General features: G+C 43.2%; 1 protein-coding gene across 4 annotated transcripts in view; it reads left to right on the top strand.

Annotated features, from left to right (window-relative positions):
• The window catches only part of USP47 (ubiquitin specific peptidase 47), a 1,494,847-nt gene that overhangs the window by 777,314 nt on the left and 698,476 nt on the right, over positions 1-19,057 (top strand). For all 4 annotated transcript variants that reach the window (XM_086955947.1, XM_086955945.1, XM_086955948.1 and 1 more), the window contains one exon: positions 16,802-17,009. In XM_086955947.1, coding sequence (XP_086812073.1) covers positions 16,802-17,009 — 208 coding nt within the window. The remainder of the gene's footprint in view (positions 1-16,801; positions 17,010-19,057) is intronic.

Below are 19,057 nucleotides of genomic sequence, written 5' to 3'. Positions count from 1 at the left end.
ATTGTATTGTAAATGCATTTGTATGGCTCTTACTTCCCCTATTGAGGTGTTGAAGCACTTTTTCAGTAAGTAGTACGGTACTCCCAAACCTATAAAGGATTAGTGGTGAATTAGTATGGTGAAATATGAAAGAACTTTGAGTAGTGGGTATGTTAGTCAGTTATTTGGATTGAGAAGGATAGCGGAGTGAAAGAAGAGGGAAAAAGTTTTGCATTTATATAGTGCTTGCTACCCCTGATGATGTGTTGAAGTGCTTTTGAGGTGTTGAGGCACTTTTTCGGCGAGTAGCACGCTACTCTGGAACCTATAAAGGATTAGTGGTGAATTGGTATAGTGAAATATGAAATTCTTTTTGAGTGGTGGACATGTTAGTCTGTTATTTGGATTGAAAAGGATAGAAGAGGGAAGGATTTAGAAAACTTTTTATTTTTCTTATTTTAATGGTCTTCATTTGTCAACCTTGAGAGTCAAAATGAGTTCAGGTGGCCTCAACTGGATAAAAAAGGGAAAATCCCGGTCACTCCCCGAAGGGAGGGATGTAAAACATCCCGGGTCCATTGCGTGTTGCCGCCTAACATCTGACTCCATTATACAGGTACTGTAGGATTGAACCACAGACCATAGTACTTAAAGGATTCAGCAATGCCCTTCAAAGAAAAAGAACCTGTATATCCAAATATTAATCATTGGACCAGGTGTGTATCGTAACAAAAAGAGAAGAAAGAAACAAAGATTAAACATGTAAAATGAGAAAGGAAGAAAGAAATATCACAAATCAATGACATGCTATTGTATACCAATTATCTTAAAGGTCCCAAAATCTCATTCTCATAGTGTTCGATGTGGCTCGATCTAAACTTGCGACTCTTTGTATTGAGCCAACCCATTCTACCTCAAGTGGAGGGTTCGGTAAAATCCAGTTAATGCATCATTCTCTGCGTCCCAGTAGGACTAGTAAAAAAATAAGTGCTTTATGTGCTTCAGAAAAAGCCCTGTTACCTTCCTCATCCAGTATCACCCCAAAAATGACTAATGCCAAGCTCACCTTGATTTCTTGACCCAAAATTCCTGATAACGTTATACCCACTTTCTGCCAGAAAGTCTGGAGAGAGGGACACTGCCAGAACATATGAGCTTCATCTGCATTGACCTGGCCGCACTTTAAGCACTTCTTCACCACCTGGGTCCCCAGTTTAGAAAGTCTCCGTGGCGTCCAGTAAGCCTTATGAAGAGTAAAAAGGTGATTTTTCCTAAGTGGTGCAGACTTCACATATGACCATAGGTAAGATAGAGATACTTGCCATAGCAGATTGAGGTCTTGAGCCGGCAGTTCCCTCCTCCATGTCGCTACCAGCAAAACTTGTACCTCTTCCATGGCCTGTATCAACATCCAATACCATTCTGATACCTCTTTCCGCAGAGGAGGGCGTGAATAGATCTTAGATTCCCAAAATTGTTTCCCTTTCCACAATTTTTTGGCGCTTTTGCCCAACTCATTAGATGATAAAATTTGAATTTTGACACCAACCCCTCAGAAATCTACTGCATACTTTGCCAATAAATTAGTTCCATGTCTTCTAAAAGTTGACCCCATCTGAGAGTTCCACACTCCTTTAAAGGAATAGCAAGTAAGTCTTGAAGGCAGGCTGGCGTGACTGGTGAATTCAAAATGGGTGCATAATAACTAAAATATGGTATTGGTAAATGTGTTCTTATTTGGTACCCAGTCCTACATGCGCCAAGAAGAACCTTAAGCCTCACTTTTTAAAAATACTTGGGGTCCCCAAATTTAAGAAGGAAGAAACTGGATTGGTCTGGCGGGCAGGGTGTGAGAGCTCGAAAGAGGGGTGACAGGTCAGGGGTATCCCTCAGCAACTGTCTGAATATTTTCAAGTGAAAAGCCTGATAGTACTGAAGGAGGTCCGGACTAGCTATGCCACCACTTTCCTTTTTCTCACTGAGTCTTCTCCAGGCAATTCAAGGCCTATTGTTTCCTTGGATAAAAGTGGCAAGTCCCCTTGCACCTTCTTAAACCACTCTTTGCTAAATTCTAAAGGAATTGTGTTAAACAAAAAAGTAAATGTAGAGAGTGGACATTTTTAGAAGATTAGATCTACCTAAAAAGGATAACGGAAGGGTTCCCAGGCCTGAAGCCGTTTTTGCTTTTAAGATGTTACACTATCAAAGTTCACTTTTGCTATGTTCTTGAGATTTTGCACAAGTTGGATTCCTAAATATCATATGCTTTGTCTAATTAGATCACAGGGGTAATGGGTGTTCCATTGCATCATCTCAGTTTTTTGTGGATTTACGGCATAACCGAATATCTTGAATAAACTCTCTAGTATTTCTTAAATTGCTGGCAAGAATGAAGGTAGATGACCTGTAAAAATGATTAGATAATCAACATATATCCCAATCTTTTTCTCCCAACCGTTGCATACAAAGGGAGAAATATGCCTTCATGGTCTCAGTTTTAAAGCCAACGGCTCAATGTAAAGGTTAAAAAGGAGCGGGGATGAAGGAGTCTGGTTCCTCTACCAATGTTTAATGGTTTAGACAGATTCCCCTTTACCAACACTAGCTAAGGGATTTTTATAGAGCGCTTTGACAGCAGTTAGAAAGGTTTCTCCTAAATTAATTTGTTGGACCACCTCCTATAAAAAGGGCCAACTGACCATATCAAAAGCCTTTGCGGCATCGAATGTCATAACCGACAAAGGATTACCATATTCCATAGCTAGATCAATAGCGCTGACTAACTAATGCGTCAAATCATGTAACTGCTTACCCTTTATAAAGCCTTTTTGATCCGTGTGCATCAAAGACCGTACCATCTAAGTGCTAAGAAAGTATCTGAGTATATATCTTATAGTCACAATTAAGAAGTAGGTCTATACGTCTCACAAACACTCTGATTTTTATTGGGTTTGAGAAGGATAGTTATGGTGGCGGAATCCCAAGAGGGCGGTAATTCTTGGTTAGAAATAAAGCCTGAGTTAAAAAATTTAAGCAGGATCGGGCTAGTTCTTCTTTTGAGCATATAAATGTTGTTAAGAAGAGTGCCCGGGCTTTCCCTTTTTTTAGAATACTTATGGCTTTATAAACTTCCTCAATACTGATAGGGCCGTTCAGTTTGTCTTTTAGGCCCCCCTTAAGGAATGGAACCTCAAGATTCTGAAGAAACGCTCTAGTTGCTCCTTACTCATAACCGTATCCTCTGTGTATAGAGCTTGGAAAAACTGTACAAGTGCGTTTTCAATCTTGCAGTCCTCTGAGATTATATTGCCTGAAATTTGGCCTTTTAGGTCTTTAATGAAATTCCTGGACTGGCTGGCTTTGATCTTCCAAGCTAGAAGTTTCCCACACCCCTCCCCAAACTCATAGTGAGTAGTCTGCTGGCTTCCCATTTTCATCTTACTCTGGCCTCCAAATAGTCAGCCAGTTTGGATTTTGCCAATATCAAATCACTTTTTATTTCTGTTTTGATGGCAGGGTTAAGGGCTTGTGCCAAGGCGCACTGGAATGTATTAACCGAAGCTTCTAGAGTGTTGATTTCCTCCTTAACCCTTTTGTTTTGTGCTGAACTTAGACTAGATAGAATACCTCTCAGAAAAAAAGCCTTATATGCATCCCACACAGTGTTCAGAGGGGCATAATCAAGATTAAAAGTAAAAAACTTGTTTGTAGCTCCTTTCAGACTATCCACTACCAAAGGGTCTAAAAGCAAGATACAGTTTAAAGTCCAACGCTGTGAGGGGGCTTTATCTCTAAAAATAATCTTGAGAGACCGCAGAGTGATCCAATAAATTCTCAGGGATATGTGCAACTTTCCTGGTGTTTTTCCTAATAGCTAAGTCCACGAGAAAGAAATCAATCCTGGAACGGTGTCCATACTTCTTATTGTGGAAAGTAAAGTTTCCACCCTCGGTCCCATCTCTAGAGCTCATAAATTTCCATATGTCAATAAGACCTGTATCGATTATCAGTTGTTTCAGGACCCTTATGTTAGGGGTTGCCGCAGCCTCCTTTCGGGAGCTTGTTCCTTGTACAGGGTCCAAAAAGCCATTAAAGTCACCTCCCAATATATGTTTGGCTCATTGATCTCATTGATATCTACTGAATGGAGAAATAGTGTACGTAAAGGCGTGGGGTGATCTAGGTTGGGGCCGTAGTTTCCATCAAGTTCCAACCAAACACCACAAATGTTGGCCTCGGCAATTGCCCATCTACCTAGAGGGTCCACCACACATTCCCCCAGTATTGCTTGAGTAGATTTTTTGAAGAGAAGGGCAACCCCTTTAACTGCACAAGACTGTGAAGTGCATACACAATGCTCAATCCATTGTTGGCCCTTAAAGATCTCACGCCATTCTTCCTTAACAAGGTGTGATTCCTGGATTAAAAAAAACATCTGTGTCAATGAGCCTAAGATATTCCAAGATCTTCCTGCTTCTTAGGGGAACCCTAAGGCCATTAACATTCCAAGATAGTATCCTTAAGAGCCTAGGCCTATCTGGGCCAGCCATAGAGTATTAAAATATTTTAAAAAGAGATACCGAAAGACCATGTTATTCTAATCATACTTTAAGACGTGAATATTTGAGAAAATGGTTCTGGTCTGAAATTAACAAAAGAGGACATTTTTTTTCCCCCACATGCTCCCCCACCCAATGTGATTGTGTTTTCATTTTTTTGTGTGTGACTTTTCTTTTCTACAGGTGACCCCCTCTACCCACCCTGGGTAACGCTCTCCATAAACGAGAGGTATACTGTTAATTACCTCATCCTATTACGCAGTAGCAAGCAGCAAATAGAAAATGATTTATACTAGGTGTGCCTTAATCTGATCTATAAAAGCACTCATCACTTGGATCTCCAAAGTTGTGCGTTTTTTTATTTATCATAACCCTCAGAGAGGCAGCGAATCTAATATTCGCAGTAGCACCCAACTCTCTCATCTCTTGCATGAATTTGCCCAATTCCCATTGTCTATCCTGTGTTGCAAGTGAGATGCCTGACCTTATGCGAAAGGACCACTCCTCTTTTTTGTAGGTTCCTGCTTTGAGGGCCCCAGCAAGAATTCTTTCTTTTAAAGTATATGATTTAAAATGTACGAGAATCGTCTAACGAATGGATCGCGATGAACTTTTTGAATATCTTCTTCTAAGTTACGTTGGTCAATTTCCATGTTGAATTCTTTTAAAATGTGCATCACAAAGCCCTTTATATCCTTCCCCTCTAGGCCCTCAGGAACATTTAAAAATTGAATATTGTTCCTTCTTGCACTGTTTTCAAGAGATTCCAACTTATCACTAAAGTCTTTCACTATTCTTTAGCTTCTGGATCTCTTCCTTGTTGACATGAACCTTCTTGGAAAGATCATCCAGTGAGACCTCCAAAGCCCCTACTCTTTCTACCAAGTTATTGATTTTTAACTTCCAAGGTCTCACAATTGCCCTGGATTTTTTGCCGAGTAAGCTCCGAGATTGCAAACTTTTCCCTGACTTCTGTTAACAGGGTAGATAGAAGCTTTCCTATTTCAGGGCTATTAATTAGGTCAACAACTGCGAGCGGTGATCCACCCGTGGCCAGAGTGTGATTTTCTGATGACATATGGGGTTAGGGTTAGGGAGCTCAAATGGTAGATTAACTTCGGCTAGTGAATTAAACTTATTCTCTAATCGTATAGTATTCATCCTCGTTTTGTTGATTCCTACAACCTCTATATCCTCTTCCCCTTTTGGGGTATGCTATTCTTATTGACTTGAGGCAATACTGCCGAGCAGGGGGTCACTGGGACTCCTTGTACCTGGACTTTAAAATTAGAGCGGAGTGAGGGTGTTACTCTTACACTCTCTGTCTTCTTTTTTGTGTGTCTAGTGCTTATTTTCTGGACTACTTTATCCGTGAGTGGTCTCTTGGCTTTGAGGGCACGGGGGTCTGCAGAGCCTGAGAGGTAGTAGATGCTTCTTTTAATGAGGTCGAAGAAACAGAAGGTTTGGGGGGACGATTTCTTTTGGAAACCAAAGTACCCGAGGCAGATTCCCCTTTCCCCAAACACCTCTGCTTCTAAGAGTATATCTATTCATGCTGTTGTCCGACCTCTCCCTGGTATCAAGATTGTCGGAAGCGGCTAATTTCTGTTTTGATATACATCCAGTGCTAATACTAATGTAGATATTTCCATCCAGTGGGGCTCGCTCCCTTCTACTTACCAGGGTCATCAGGGGTCCTTCAGTGTCATTTCCTAGCTTTGAGTTATGCAGCACCTAGCCTTCCCCAGACCGGCCTTCCCCAAGAATGAACACAAACTGTTCCCACTTCCCAGGAAGCAGACTCTCGCGGCAGCACAGTGGCCCCAGCTGAGCCGCGCCGCAGCCTCCGCCCACACGCCTTCCAGCGTCTTCGGCTTCGTCATTTTCCAGAGGAGTGTTGCCGGGCAAAAAAACCTGTTGTCCCGGGGTACCCTGGATCATTCACAGCACCCAGGACACCACGGCGATCCCTTGCCCTACCTTCTTTGTGGCTGGAGTCACAGGTATGCAAAGAAAAGGTTTGCCAATGCCGAACATTTAGGAGAGTATGCGACCGGCGCGAACTGCCGGCTGCCGTATTCCCCCTTATTTTTGGGGGGGTTTGGAGCTGATAGCAGTAGGAGGATGCTTGGTATGAGTAAAAGGGAGGTGGAGGGTGATGAGTCAGAGAGAAGGGTGTAAAAAGGCTTGTTTTGGGGGATCGGAAAAGTAAAAGAGGTATGAGATGATGCAAGAATGGGTAGAGAAGGGAAGAGTCTAGAAAGGGTTATTTTGGGGATCATGGTATGGGGGTTTGGAAGGAATGAGAGAGTGTAGGTAAAGGATATATAGAGGTAAATGGTGAGATATAGGGTAATGCATTGGAAAGAGTAGTAGAAAGAGGTTTGAGATGAGTCCTAGTTGAGGCAGAGGATATATTGAGAAATAGGGTAGTGCATTGGATATGCTGAATTCGAAGAAAAGTAATACATATATAGATCCATAAATACATGGAAGGTATATAGATGCATAAAGGTGGGTAGTATATGTAGATTAAAGATGCATTAAATAAACTCTGGCTTTCAAGTGTTGCACTTTAAATTGTATTTATATATATTTTTTGTAATTCAATTGTGAAGCAATTGTAGATAAATAGGTATGATAAAATAGTGACTTAATTATGCAGTCATTTATATACTTATTTATGTATTATTTCAGGAGTTTTATATAGCACTGACCTGACCCCAAGGGTATCGGAGCGCTTTACAACAGTGAGATTTAAGAAATTACAATAGAAGAGGAGACTTGAACATAGCGATTCGGCTAGTGATTGAGGGTCCCCGAGGTAGTAGATGGGTCGTGAGGTCTCTTCATTGAGTGCATTCTGAGGTAGTGCGAGAAATTAGCAGCAGCCTCACCTTCCAGACCTGTTTGTGTTTTGGTGGACTTTAGTGGATCCTTATGATGCAGAGACTGAAATCTACAGGATCATGGTTGGCATGGAGGTGGCAGCTATCCATTTGGAAGGGAGCCGTTGAGGAGGAGGGCTTTTAGGAGTTTTTTCAGTTTTGTGAAAACCGGGTGGTCCTGATATCTACTGGGATGGCGTTCCAGATTTTGGGCGTGTTTCCGGCGAATGATCTGGTGCAGTTTTTTGTTTGCGTGCTTTCATGGGGATGAGAAGGAGGGAGTTGGAGCTCCTGAGGTTCCTTGTTTGGCCTGCCCTCTTTAGTTTGGCGGCAAGGTAGTCTGGTTTTCCTGTGTGTAGGGCTTTGTGCGGGAGGCAGGCAGTTTTGAAATTGGCCCGCTGTTCCACCTGGAGCCATTTTAGTTCTCTTAGGGCTGGTGAGATGTGATCGTACTTTCTGATTCCGGTGACCATTCAGGCTGCCGCGTTCAGGGTTGTTTTGAGGGGGGCTAGTTGGGCTTTACTAGTGCCGGTTAAGGTTACGTTACCATAGTCTAGTCTGGATAGCACCAGTGTTGATGTAGCTTGTTTGAGGTCTTTGGTAGGGATGAATGGTTTAATTTTGTGAAGAAGTTTCAGGTTAAGGAAGGCAGACTTTGCAGAGTTTTTGATGTGGTGTGTCATTTCCAGTTTTGGGTCAAGGGTGATTCCAAGGGATTTTGATGAGTTAGCTATGATGGGGTGCAGCTTAGTGCATCCATATCCTTGAGCCATTCTACAATTTGTTGGTTCTCTTCGTTGTTGGAGATAAGGAGGAACTCTGTTTTGACTTTTTTGAGTTTAAGGTGGTTTTGGGACAGCCATTGTTGAATTTCTTTAATTGTGTTATTTAGTCTGGAAATGTCGTCTCGGGAGGTAGTTTCTAGGTAAATCTGGATGTCCTCAGCATATAGGTGGAAGGGAATCTTCGCATTTTTGAGTATCGTGGTAATGGGTTGTATGTATATGTTGAACAGTGTTGGAGAGAGCACTGAGCCTTGGGGTACACCCCTGCTGATTGGGCGAAGGTCGGATGCAAAGTCTTTGATTTTTATCCTTTGCGATCTGTTCTGTAGGAAGGCTGTGAACCATCGGATGACCGTCTCATCTGCGCCAACCCTTTCTTGTAGGGCCTTTATGAGGAGCTGGTGATCAACCGCGTCGAAGGCAGCCGACAGGTCTAGGAGAATGAGTAGGCAGCAGTGATCGGTATCCAGTGACTTGCGGATGTCATCTGTGATGCTGAGATTCGCCGTTTCAGTGCTGTAGCCTTTTCTGAAACCTGATTGGTGAGGGTCATGTGGTCTGATATTGTCCATTTGCTGAGTCAGTTGAGAGGGTGCGCATTTTTTGAGGATTTTGGATAGGAGGGGGAGATTGGAGACGGGGCTGAAGTTGTTTAGGTCTGTGCAGTCAAGGCCTGGTTTCTTAATTATTGGTGTTACTTGGCCAACTTTAATGCAGTCAGGTTCACCTCCGGTTCTCAGGGAGCTGTTGATGATTCTGCACCAGAACGGGGCTATGGAGAGTTTGAGTTCTTTGGTCAGGAAGTAGGGTGAAGGGTCGAGGACGTGGGAGGCAGGATAGGTGGTGATTAGCTTGATAATCTCGGCTTCTGAGATGATATTGAAGGATTTCCACGCATTAGTGTGTAGCCGGCCACTGTTATATATTACCGCTGGGGGCGGGCTAACGGATGCAGAGTTGGAGTAGGAGTTTGTATCTAGTGAGAGCTCAATCTTGGGGATTTTTTCTTCAAAGAAGGTGGTGAAGTTTTCACACAGTTCATTGGAGGCCTGGGTGGAGTATGAAAGGGGTTTGGAGGTTTGCTGCTTGATGGTTTTGAACATTTCGTTGGGCCTGTTCTTAGCATTGTCCAGGGCAGAGCAGAAGAAGTTGCATTTAACGCTATGGATGTGTTTTTTGTATTTTCTTCCTGCTGCTTTGAGTTGTTCAAGCAGGCACGTGGAGGTTTTTTTTCTCCAGAGTCTTTCTGTGGCTCTAAGTTGTCACCTTTCATTGTTGACGTCCGTATTGAACCAGGATCTGGATGGGATGTTTCTGTTTTTTTTTTTGTTTCATGTGGAACATCTGATCTAGAATGGCTGTCATGGATGTGTTGTAGTGGTCCGTGAATTCTGTCGTGGTTAGACCATCCGTGGGGATGCGGAGTTGTGCATTGACTTTTCCCTTCAAGTCAGTCATGTTGACCTGGGTGAGGTTTCTGGTCCATTTTGGCTGTTCGCAGGTGGGTGGTTGTAGGGTAACTGGTTGGGTGAGGTGGAAGAGGATTAAGTGGTGGTCTGACCAGTCCACGGGCAAGGTGTGCGTTATCAACACTGAGTCTCGTTTGGCTATGATGGCCTCCTTTGTTATCGGTCTCTTCTGTGCAGTGTTGCGAGAGGTTGTTGTTGAGAAGTAGCTCATTCAGGTTGCGTATTGGCGGATTTTTTACGTCATTCCAGTGAAGGTTGAAGTCGCCTAGAATTAGGTTGTTCGTATCTTGAAGTGAACAGTGGCCAATCAGGTCGGACAGGTGTTCAGGGAAAGTGAGTTGCCTGGGGGCTGGTAGATAAGATGGCAGGTTAATGATTCTTTGTTGCTTGTACCAGTGGTGGCAGATTCCTTGTTGCTTGTACCAATGGTGACAGTTAGGCATTCAAAGGTGTTATAGTTGAAGGAGTCTGCTTCCGACATGGAGATATTGTCTCTGTGGATGATTGCTACGCCTCCTCCTCTTTGGTCTTTACGGTCTTTGCGAGTGATTGAGAAGCCTGGGGGGACAAGGGTGTCCAGGAGAGGTAGGGAGGAGTCCTTGAGCCAGGTTTCAGTGATGAAAGTTATGTCAAAGTCATGGGTGAGGATGGATTCTGCAAGTTGGGTGGCATGTTTGATGGCTGATCTGCAGTTAATGACCAAGCAGCTTGTAGGAGTCGTCTCTGTTATGGGAGTCATTTTAAGGGGAGCCCTAGGGATGAACATGCGGGTGGTCGGCGGTCTAGGTGATTTTGAGGAGTCTTGTTCTCTTCCTAGTCCGGTGATCACCTGTATTTTGGATTGTAGGGTGATAGTCCTGAGCTTGTTGTTCGGGTAGGCGAGGACCGCCGCCTCACTCTCGGACAGAGGCTCACTAGTTCTTTTGGGCCTCTGAGACGTCCTGGGAAGGGGGATTGTGACCACTTTCTGAGGAGGGATTATGGGCGCTCTCTGTTGTGAGCTGGTGGTGTAGGAGTGGGTGCGTTGCTGTTGTTTGTTGGCCGTGAGGTTGGCTATTATTTCTCTTAAACCCCGGGTTATGGTTGCTATCTGGGTTTCCAGGCGGGAGAGTCTCTGTTCTGTCTCATATTCTTTAGTCCTATATGATTGGTCCTGAGGGCCTATTCTCCTAGGTGGATGTGGGGAGGATGTCACATGGAGGTATGCGTTATAGGTAGTTGGAGTACCGCTGAGGTAGAAGTCAGTGGGGTGTGGGTGCCGGGTAAGGAATGTGGAGGGGCCGTGCTCTTCCAGAGGGCGTTGTGCGGGGTGTCACGTAGCGAGAGGAGTGTGTGGTGTCCAGAGGGTACCGGGGCGATATGTGAGTTCAGGGGGCGGGTGTGGTTCTTCTGGCAAGGGTAAAAATACACGTTAAAAACATAGAATCATGTAATTCTCAGTAATATGTACATTTGTTAAGCAGAACTAATGAATATATATATATTTTTAAAAAATTTATCTACATGTTTATACAAAGCAATAGACCTATATAGGTACATATCTATAGTACAAATAAATGCTTATTTACAGAGGGATATGCTGTATATTTCTGTTTGCGTATGTTGCTTATGTGGGGAAGAGCCAATTCTTGAGTAGTTTTCTGAAGATAAGGTGGTTATCCGTGGATCTTATGTTGTTTTTCTTCTCTTTGTATCTTGTGATTTCGAGGCGGTGTGCTACTCTAGAGCGGAGGTACCTTTGTTGAATGTGTTTGGTGATTTTATTCATGATGAAGAGTGGTCCTGTTCCATGTATCGCTTTGTGAGTGATACAAAGCAACTTGAACGTAGCTCTTCTGCCAACTGGTAACAAATTCAAGGTTTTCAAGGCAGAGGAGATGTGGTCTTATGGTTTTATATGTAAGAGTAGTCTGGCAGCCGAGTTCTGAATCCATTGTAGTCTTTTCGTGGTTGTTAAAGGTGATCCGTCGTAGACGCTGTTGGTGTAATTGAGTTTGGCAGAACAAGGGGGATGGTAGCCTGGACCTTGTGTACAAATCCCAAATGGGGGAAGATTTGTTGCAGAGTTTTTATAGTAACAACGCTTGATCTTGCGAGTTTGTCCACTTGGAATTTCATTGATAGCTTGAAGTTCATAGACATTCTAAGGTTTCTTACTTCCTTCGATACTTTAGGTGGTGTTCCCAGATCATCATGCCACACAGAGAGTGGGTCATAATGTTTCCAATTGCCACACATGAGTATTTCCGTTTTGGAAGCATTCAGTTTGAGATGGCTCCACGTCATTCATTGATCCATGGCTCTGAGACAACTGAAAATTGGCGAGTTTCCAATGTCTTTGGGGCATTCCAGTTGAACGAGTATTTGCGTGTCATATGCATAGTTATAGCACGTGAGGTGAAATTGATTGATCAGTTCCAGTAATTACTTCATGTAGATGTTGAAAAGCATGGGTGAGATGATAGTGCCTTGAGGGACCCCCTGCTTTTGTGAAGTATGGTTTAGACGAGAAAGATGGAGTATGGATGACATTAGTTCTGTTGCGATGGTAGGATGTGATACAGTCTGGAATTGTCCTCTCTATGCCGACTTCGTATAGTCTTTGTATCAGTGTCCTGGTCAACTGTGTCAAAGGCAGCCGAGATGTCCAAAAGAAGTAGCGCAGCAACCCCGTTGCGGTCAACTGTGCTCTACATGTCTTCCTAGATAGCAAGGATCGCAGATTCTGTGCCTCTTCCTGGACAGAATCCCGTTTGGAAGTCTGAAAGTATGGCATTTATCTTCAATGCATTTTGACATCCGGGCGAAAGCTGCTCTTTCTAACAGTTTGCCCAGGAAAGGTCCCTTTGTAATCGGTCTGTAGTTGTCAGGGTTCAGCGGGTCCAAGTTTGTTTCCTTCAGTAATATGCGTATGTATGGCTTTTTGAGTGCTTCTGGAAATATTCAAGTAGTTAAGGAATTGTCGATGATTCTTCTTACTGGAGTCTCAGCAGATGTATTTGAATTTGAATTTAAAAACATTTCTATAGCGCACTTTTACCATGCGGTTTCTTGGCGCTGTTGGATTGTGAGGGAGCAGGCAGGAGCGGAGGGGGATTTAAGCATTGTAGGCTCGGGAAAAAAGAAAAGTTTTGAGACCCTTCCGGAACTTGATGTAGGAAGATGACATGCGGAGCTCCGAAGGAAGGGAGTTCCAAAATGCAGGAGCAAGCACTGCGAATTTTGTACCGCCAGTCTTTTTCTTGCTGAAGCGGGGGATGGTTAACAGAGCCTGGTGGGTGGACCTAAGCTCTCGTCCAGGAGTGTAGGGCAGAGGTCTTCAAACTTTTTGATGCCGAGACCCCCTTGTAAAACTTTTTTAGGCTTAAGGACCCCCTTCCAACAATAGTTTCTAGAAACTGGTACTCCTCATCATCAACAACTATCGACAACCATAAATGCGCCTGTTAGACCTCATCACATCCATCCATCCATCCATCATTTATCCACCCACCTTTTCACACATCCATCCATCCTTCATCCATCCACCCTTTCATCCTTCCATCCATCCATACATCCATCCTTCATCCATCATACATCCACCCTTTCATCCATACATCCATCCTTCATCCATCCACCCTTTCATCCTTTCAGCCATACATCCATCCTTCATCCATCCACCCTTTCATCCATACATCCATCCTTCATTCACCCACCCTTTCATCCATCCATCCATCCATGCTTCATTCATTCACCCACCCTTTCATCCATCCACCCATCATTCATCCACCCACCTTTTCACACATCCATCCATCCATCATCCATGCAACCTTTTATCCATCCATTCTTCATCCATCTACCGTTTCATTCTTCCTTCCATCCATACATACATCCTTCATCTATCCACCCTTTCATCCATCCATTCACCCATCATTCATCCACCCACTTTTTCCACACATCCATCATTCATCTATGCAACCTTTCATCCTTCCATCCATCCTTCATCCATCCACCCTTTCATCCATCCATTCATCCACTCATCATTCATCCACCCACCTTTTCACATGTCCATCCATCCATCCTTCATCCACCCTTTCATCCTTACATCCATACATTCATCCTTCACCCATCCACCCTTCCATCCATCCATCATTCATCCACCCACCTTTTCACACATCCATCCATCATTCATCCATGCAACCTTTTATTTATCCATCCACCCTTTCATCCTTCATCCTTCCATCCATATATCCACCCTTCATCCATCCACCCTTTCATCCATACATCCATCCTTCATCCATCCACCCTTTCATCCTTCCATCCATATATCCATCCTTCATACATCCACCCTTTCATCCATCCATCCTTCAGTCACCCACCGTTTCATCCATCCATCCATCCATCCATCCTTCATTCACCCACCCTTTCATCCATCCATCCTTCATTCACCCACCCTTTCACACATCCATCCATCCATCCATCATCCATGCAACCTTCTATCCATCCATACATCCATCCTTCATCCATCTGCCATTTCATCCTTCCATCCATACATACATCTTTCATCTATCCACCCTTTCATCCATCCATTCACCCATCATTCATCCACCCACTTTTTCCACACATCCATCATTCATCCATCCATGCAACCTTTAATCATTCCATCCATCCATCCTTCATCCATTCTCCCTTTCATCCATCCATCCACTCATCATTCATCCATCCATCTTTTCACATATCCATCCATCCATCCTTCATCCACCCTTTCATCCTTACATCCATACATTCATCCTTCATCCATCCACCCTTTCATCCATCCATTCACCCATCATTCATCCACCCACCTTTTCACACATCCATCCATCCATCATGATCCATGCAACCTTTTATCCATCCTCACATCCATTCATTCATCACCCACCTTTTCTGTGCCCCTCTCATAGGGGGGGAGCGGGGTCAGTATCTCTCTGCGTCTTCTTCTTCTTCCTCTCTCATGGGAGGGCATCTCTGTGCCTCCCTGCTGGGGTAGGGGGCGGACAGGCTGTAACATCTCACTTGAAGAACAGACTCTCAGGCACATTTCTCCCACACAGGCGCCAGGTATGAGGATTTGTGCTTTGTGCTTTACAGCCTCCTCCCTCAGCCACCCTCCCCCCATCCCTTCCCCTCCTCGTGTATGTGAGCCGGGCTGACAATGCCGCACCCGAGTACTTAACAGGTCTTTAAAAGACCTTTTACTTGTGAATGAGGCTTTGTTGTTTTTCACCCCTCGGTGTGAATTAGGCCTCCGCCGTGAGCACCCTGAATCAGCCCAACGCCACTAAGGCAAACTGACAATCTGCGACCCTCTTCCCAGGACTCCACGACCCCCCTGGGGGTCGCGCCCCACAGATTGAAGACCCCTGGTGTAGGGGGTGATGGCAGAACAAATAAATTCCGGGGCGGTGCCCATTTTAGCCTGAAAAGTGGTGCAGCCAAGCTTAAACAGGGTGCGCTCTTTCACCGGCAGCCAGTGCAAGGCCTGCAATAGGGGGGTGACTCGATGGTATTTAGGCAGGCCATGAATCAGGCGGGCAGCCTGATTCTGCACTAGCTGCAAGCGGCGAATGGCGTAAGCTGGAGCGCCATTATAAATGATGTTCCCATAGTCGAGGCGCGAAAGCACCATGGCCATCACTATAATTTTTAGGGCGGGTAAAGAAAAAAAACGAGAAATCTTCCTGATGATTCGGAGGGAAAAGAAACAGGAGGAAACAACCGAATTAACCTGAGAGTGAATGGAAAGTGAGGGATCCAGGAAGATGCCAAGGGTCTTGACCTTGGGAACTGGGAGCGGGGGAACACCAAGTGAGGAGGGCCAGTGAGAAGGGGACCAGGGACTGCAACCACCTCTGGTCAAGACTAACTCCGTCTTGTCCGGATTGAGTTTGAGGTGGTTGCAGTTCATCCAATCCTGGATGAACAACATGACGGATTGGACATTTGAAGCGGAGGAAGAAGAGTGGGAGAGGTTAAAAATTAGCTGGAGGTCATCGGCGTAGTTGAACACCGTGACCTCGAGCTGCTGTAACATAAAAATGAGGGGGTAAATGTATAGATTAAACAAAAGAGGGGAGAGGGAAGAGCCTTGGGGGACTCCACATGCAACCTTGCGAGAGGCAGCGGTGAAAAAAGAATTGTCTTGAAGGTTTGCGATGGACACGGGTCAGAATGGCTGCCTGCAGGCCTGCTTGCTTTGACCAGGTGCATAAAATACATTGTGTGAAATGTGTTTTGAAGGAACGGTGAGGTTGGGTTAGAGTATTCATGAATTGTTTTCTAAAAGGGTCAGTGCTATTGCTTTGTCTTTGGGGGGGGGGACAATATGAGGGGGTAACATGAGGAGGACCTAAACTCAAAGCCTAAGAACAGGGTTGGGAGGGTGGGGCAAAAATGCTTGTTAAATTGAAGTTTGCATACAGGTTTTACCAAGCGATAGCCAGAAGTCTGTTATCTGTCATGCTTAGGAAGCACTAAAAAATAACACTTGTACAGTCTTTCTAGTTAATATTCTTTTGCACGTCATATGTAAGTTCTCCAAGTGGTCTTCTGTTTTATGTTCATAACACATTGTGAGGTCTTCAGTCCAGATGGGAATCGAAAATGAGATTGTAAAACATTTAACTTGAATGACTTTTCACCTTCCTCTCAAGGTCAATAGGAGGCATGCTGGGCGTGGCGAATACACTACGGATACAAACTTCAAGAGTATAATATTACTCACATACAGCAACATGGTAGCTGTTTTAGATTTACATGCCACTAATGCGTACCCTCCATAGTTGAGCAGATGTTGAATGGAATTATATTATGCACTTGCATACAGATCAGCTACATGGTAACTAAAAAAAGCTGCCAATCGGAAAACTGCTTTGTGACTGGTATTGTGGGTTTCTGGACGATGTTGTAGGGAGTTTTTTTTAGACCTGATACGTTGCAGAGCCCAGGAGCCACCACTACTACATGGCATAAAATGTACACAGTACACGAATTTGCAAATAATATCGTACTTCAAAACTATTGATACACGTAGGTTATTTTTCCATTTCCTTTGTGAATCTATAATGTGTTCATAAATAATATATTTTCTCTTTCCCTTTCAGATTATGGGTTTAGAAGGGGTAGTTCCTCTGGATTGCTGTCGCCTTGTTAAATATGATGAGTTCCACGATTATCTCGAACGTTCATATGAAGAAGAGGAAGATAGTCCAATGGGAATTTTACTTGGGGCGGTAAAATCATCCTATATGTTTGACCTGCTGCTAGAAATCAGAAGACCTGATCAAGTTTTTCAGTCCTATAAATCTGGTGGTAAGTAATACATAACTGCATATTTGATGAATATCTAACTTCAAAACTGCTCTCAATGAATACCTCATCTTACAGTAATTGTATATACATAGAATAAATGTATGTAATGTCATACTAAAGCTATGTAATGTAATTATTCTGCATCTGTCATCGCCCAAACCCATTTCTTTGTATCCACCCAAACTGCTAGATGTCCGATTATTGTGTATAATATTTCCAGTCAAAAAGTTCGAAGTTATGTGAATAATAAATAAAATAAAAAAGAGGAAGTGTCCCCCTAGGATGCTAAGCCCTTTTTGTATAACTTTTTTTTTACGCATAAGGTATCCACACCAAATTTGCATCCTTTCTTTTCATAAGGTGCTGGGGATTCTAAACGTACCCAAGGCTTGTAGATTCTCTGGGAGCGGATCAAGAAAATGGCCAAAATATAGAAAGCTTTTTTGTCGATTTGTTTTTGCGAATAATGGTGAAATAGTGCTGCATGGGTTAGCTTATTTTTGTAATTTTATTTTTCAATTTTGTTTTATAAACAAATGGTTTGATATACTCGGACCACCATCTTCTCAGCTTTCAGGAACAAGGAACGTTGTATCATAAACATTTATTTTTACCACAGTTGTTGCATTTTTCTAGGAGGTAGTCCATTTTACCTCATTTTTGTGGTTTCAATGTACTTGCAGTTTGAGCCAGAAACAGGTGCAAAACCAATAGGTGATCCTAGAAAGCTATACATTTTGGAAAAACACACAATTCTGTGTTCAGCAAGTGATCATTTGTGTAGCTCCCGCAAGAAATTCCCAAAGAAACTAACTGTTGAAATAAAATTAAAAAAATAATTTCGTAGGAAAAAAACAGCCATTTGTTAATACATTTTCATCTGTAACTTTTTGTCACGATGGCAGATTTACAAAATCTATACATGTTGAGTCCATTCTATTTGCGGAATGTATATGGTTTGTAAGTTTTCCAAGAAACCTAAATACCCAGAGCCAACATCTGAGCTGCACAATTCAATTATTTTTCATTGTGTACCAACTACACAACAATTCATATGGTAAAATAAAAAAGAATGAAAACGGGTATGAGGGAAACCTATGTATTTCTGTAATGTAAACAAGATACAGAGTTTAGGACCATTGTTTTTTGTACACCTCTTTGGGGTTACCCATACTATCGTCATTTGAAGTGTATTTTGAAAAAAGTTTTATTTGTTGCACATTGGCTTGCATTTTATTGCCACATTTGGAAACGACAAATGCAGAAAAATCTAATTGATAGTAACAAGTGTTCTACTATTCTGTGTTCCCACATGTCTCTGGATAAAAATTGTACTTGTGTGGCTTAGCCTAGCTTCTGTGGCACAAAACACCCCAAAACGTGAGCTGGAGACACATACCCAGCATAATCCGCATTTTTTTCACAATGTGTGTGTGTAGCTGTAGCTTTTGGGCCGTAGCTCTGCTGCCGCCCAGGGAAACCTACCAAACCTACCAAACCTGTATATATCTGAACACTAGTCACCAGAGGGAGTCCGGGGTGATGTGACTTGTTTGGCACTGACCAACTTTTCTTATGCAGAAGCCCTTACAAACCTCAAACCTTTGCTAAAAACACTAATTTTCCTAACATTTCTGTGAAGGAACACACATTTTCTCCTACGCAGGTTTCCCTCAAAGGCAGCCTCTGGAGACTGCAGGGAGCCACAAATTTCCTTCCACGTAGGGTTCCCCCAAGTGTCCTGATAAAAATGATTCCTCACTTATGTGGCACTTCACCCTGGAGTTCTCTGGTGTCTAGTTTACACAAATATCTGTGATTGGTAGGTTTTCCCTAGAGACAATGTACACTCTGGCAGTGAAAATCATAAAAGACAAATATTACTGCACACCCATCCACTGCTCACACCGAGACTGGTTGAATTTCTAATTCCTAATGAGGGTAAGTGAAAAGTTCAAAAGGTACATTTTTATTGACAATCTATTTCACAAAAATTAAATTGCAGAAATCACTGTTAAAAAGATATTTGAAATTTAATTTCCTGTGAC

Source organism: Lissotriton vulgaris, chromosome 2_1 (assembly GCF_964263255.1).
Source record: "Lissotriton vulgaris chromosome 2_1, aLisVul1.2, whole genome shotgun sequence".
Lineage (NCBI taxonomy): Eukaryota > Metazoa > Chordata > Amphibia > Caudata > Salamandridae > Lissotriton > Lissotriton vulgaris.
Note: the sequence above shows the minus strand (reverse complement) of the source record. Positions and strands in the feature narration are given on the sequence as shown.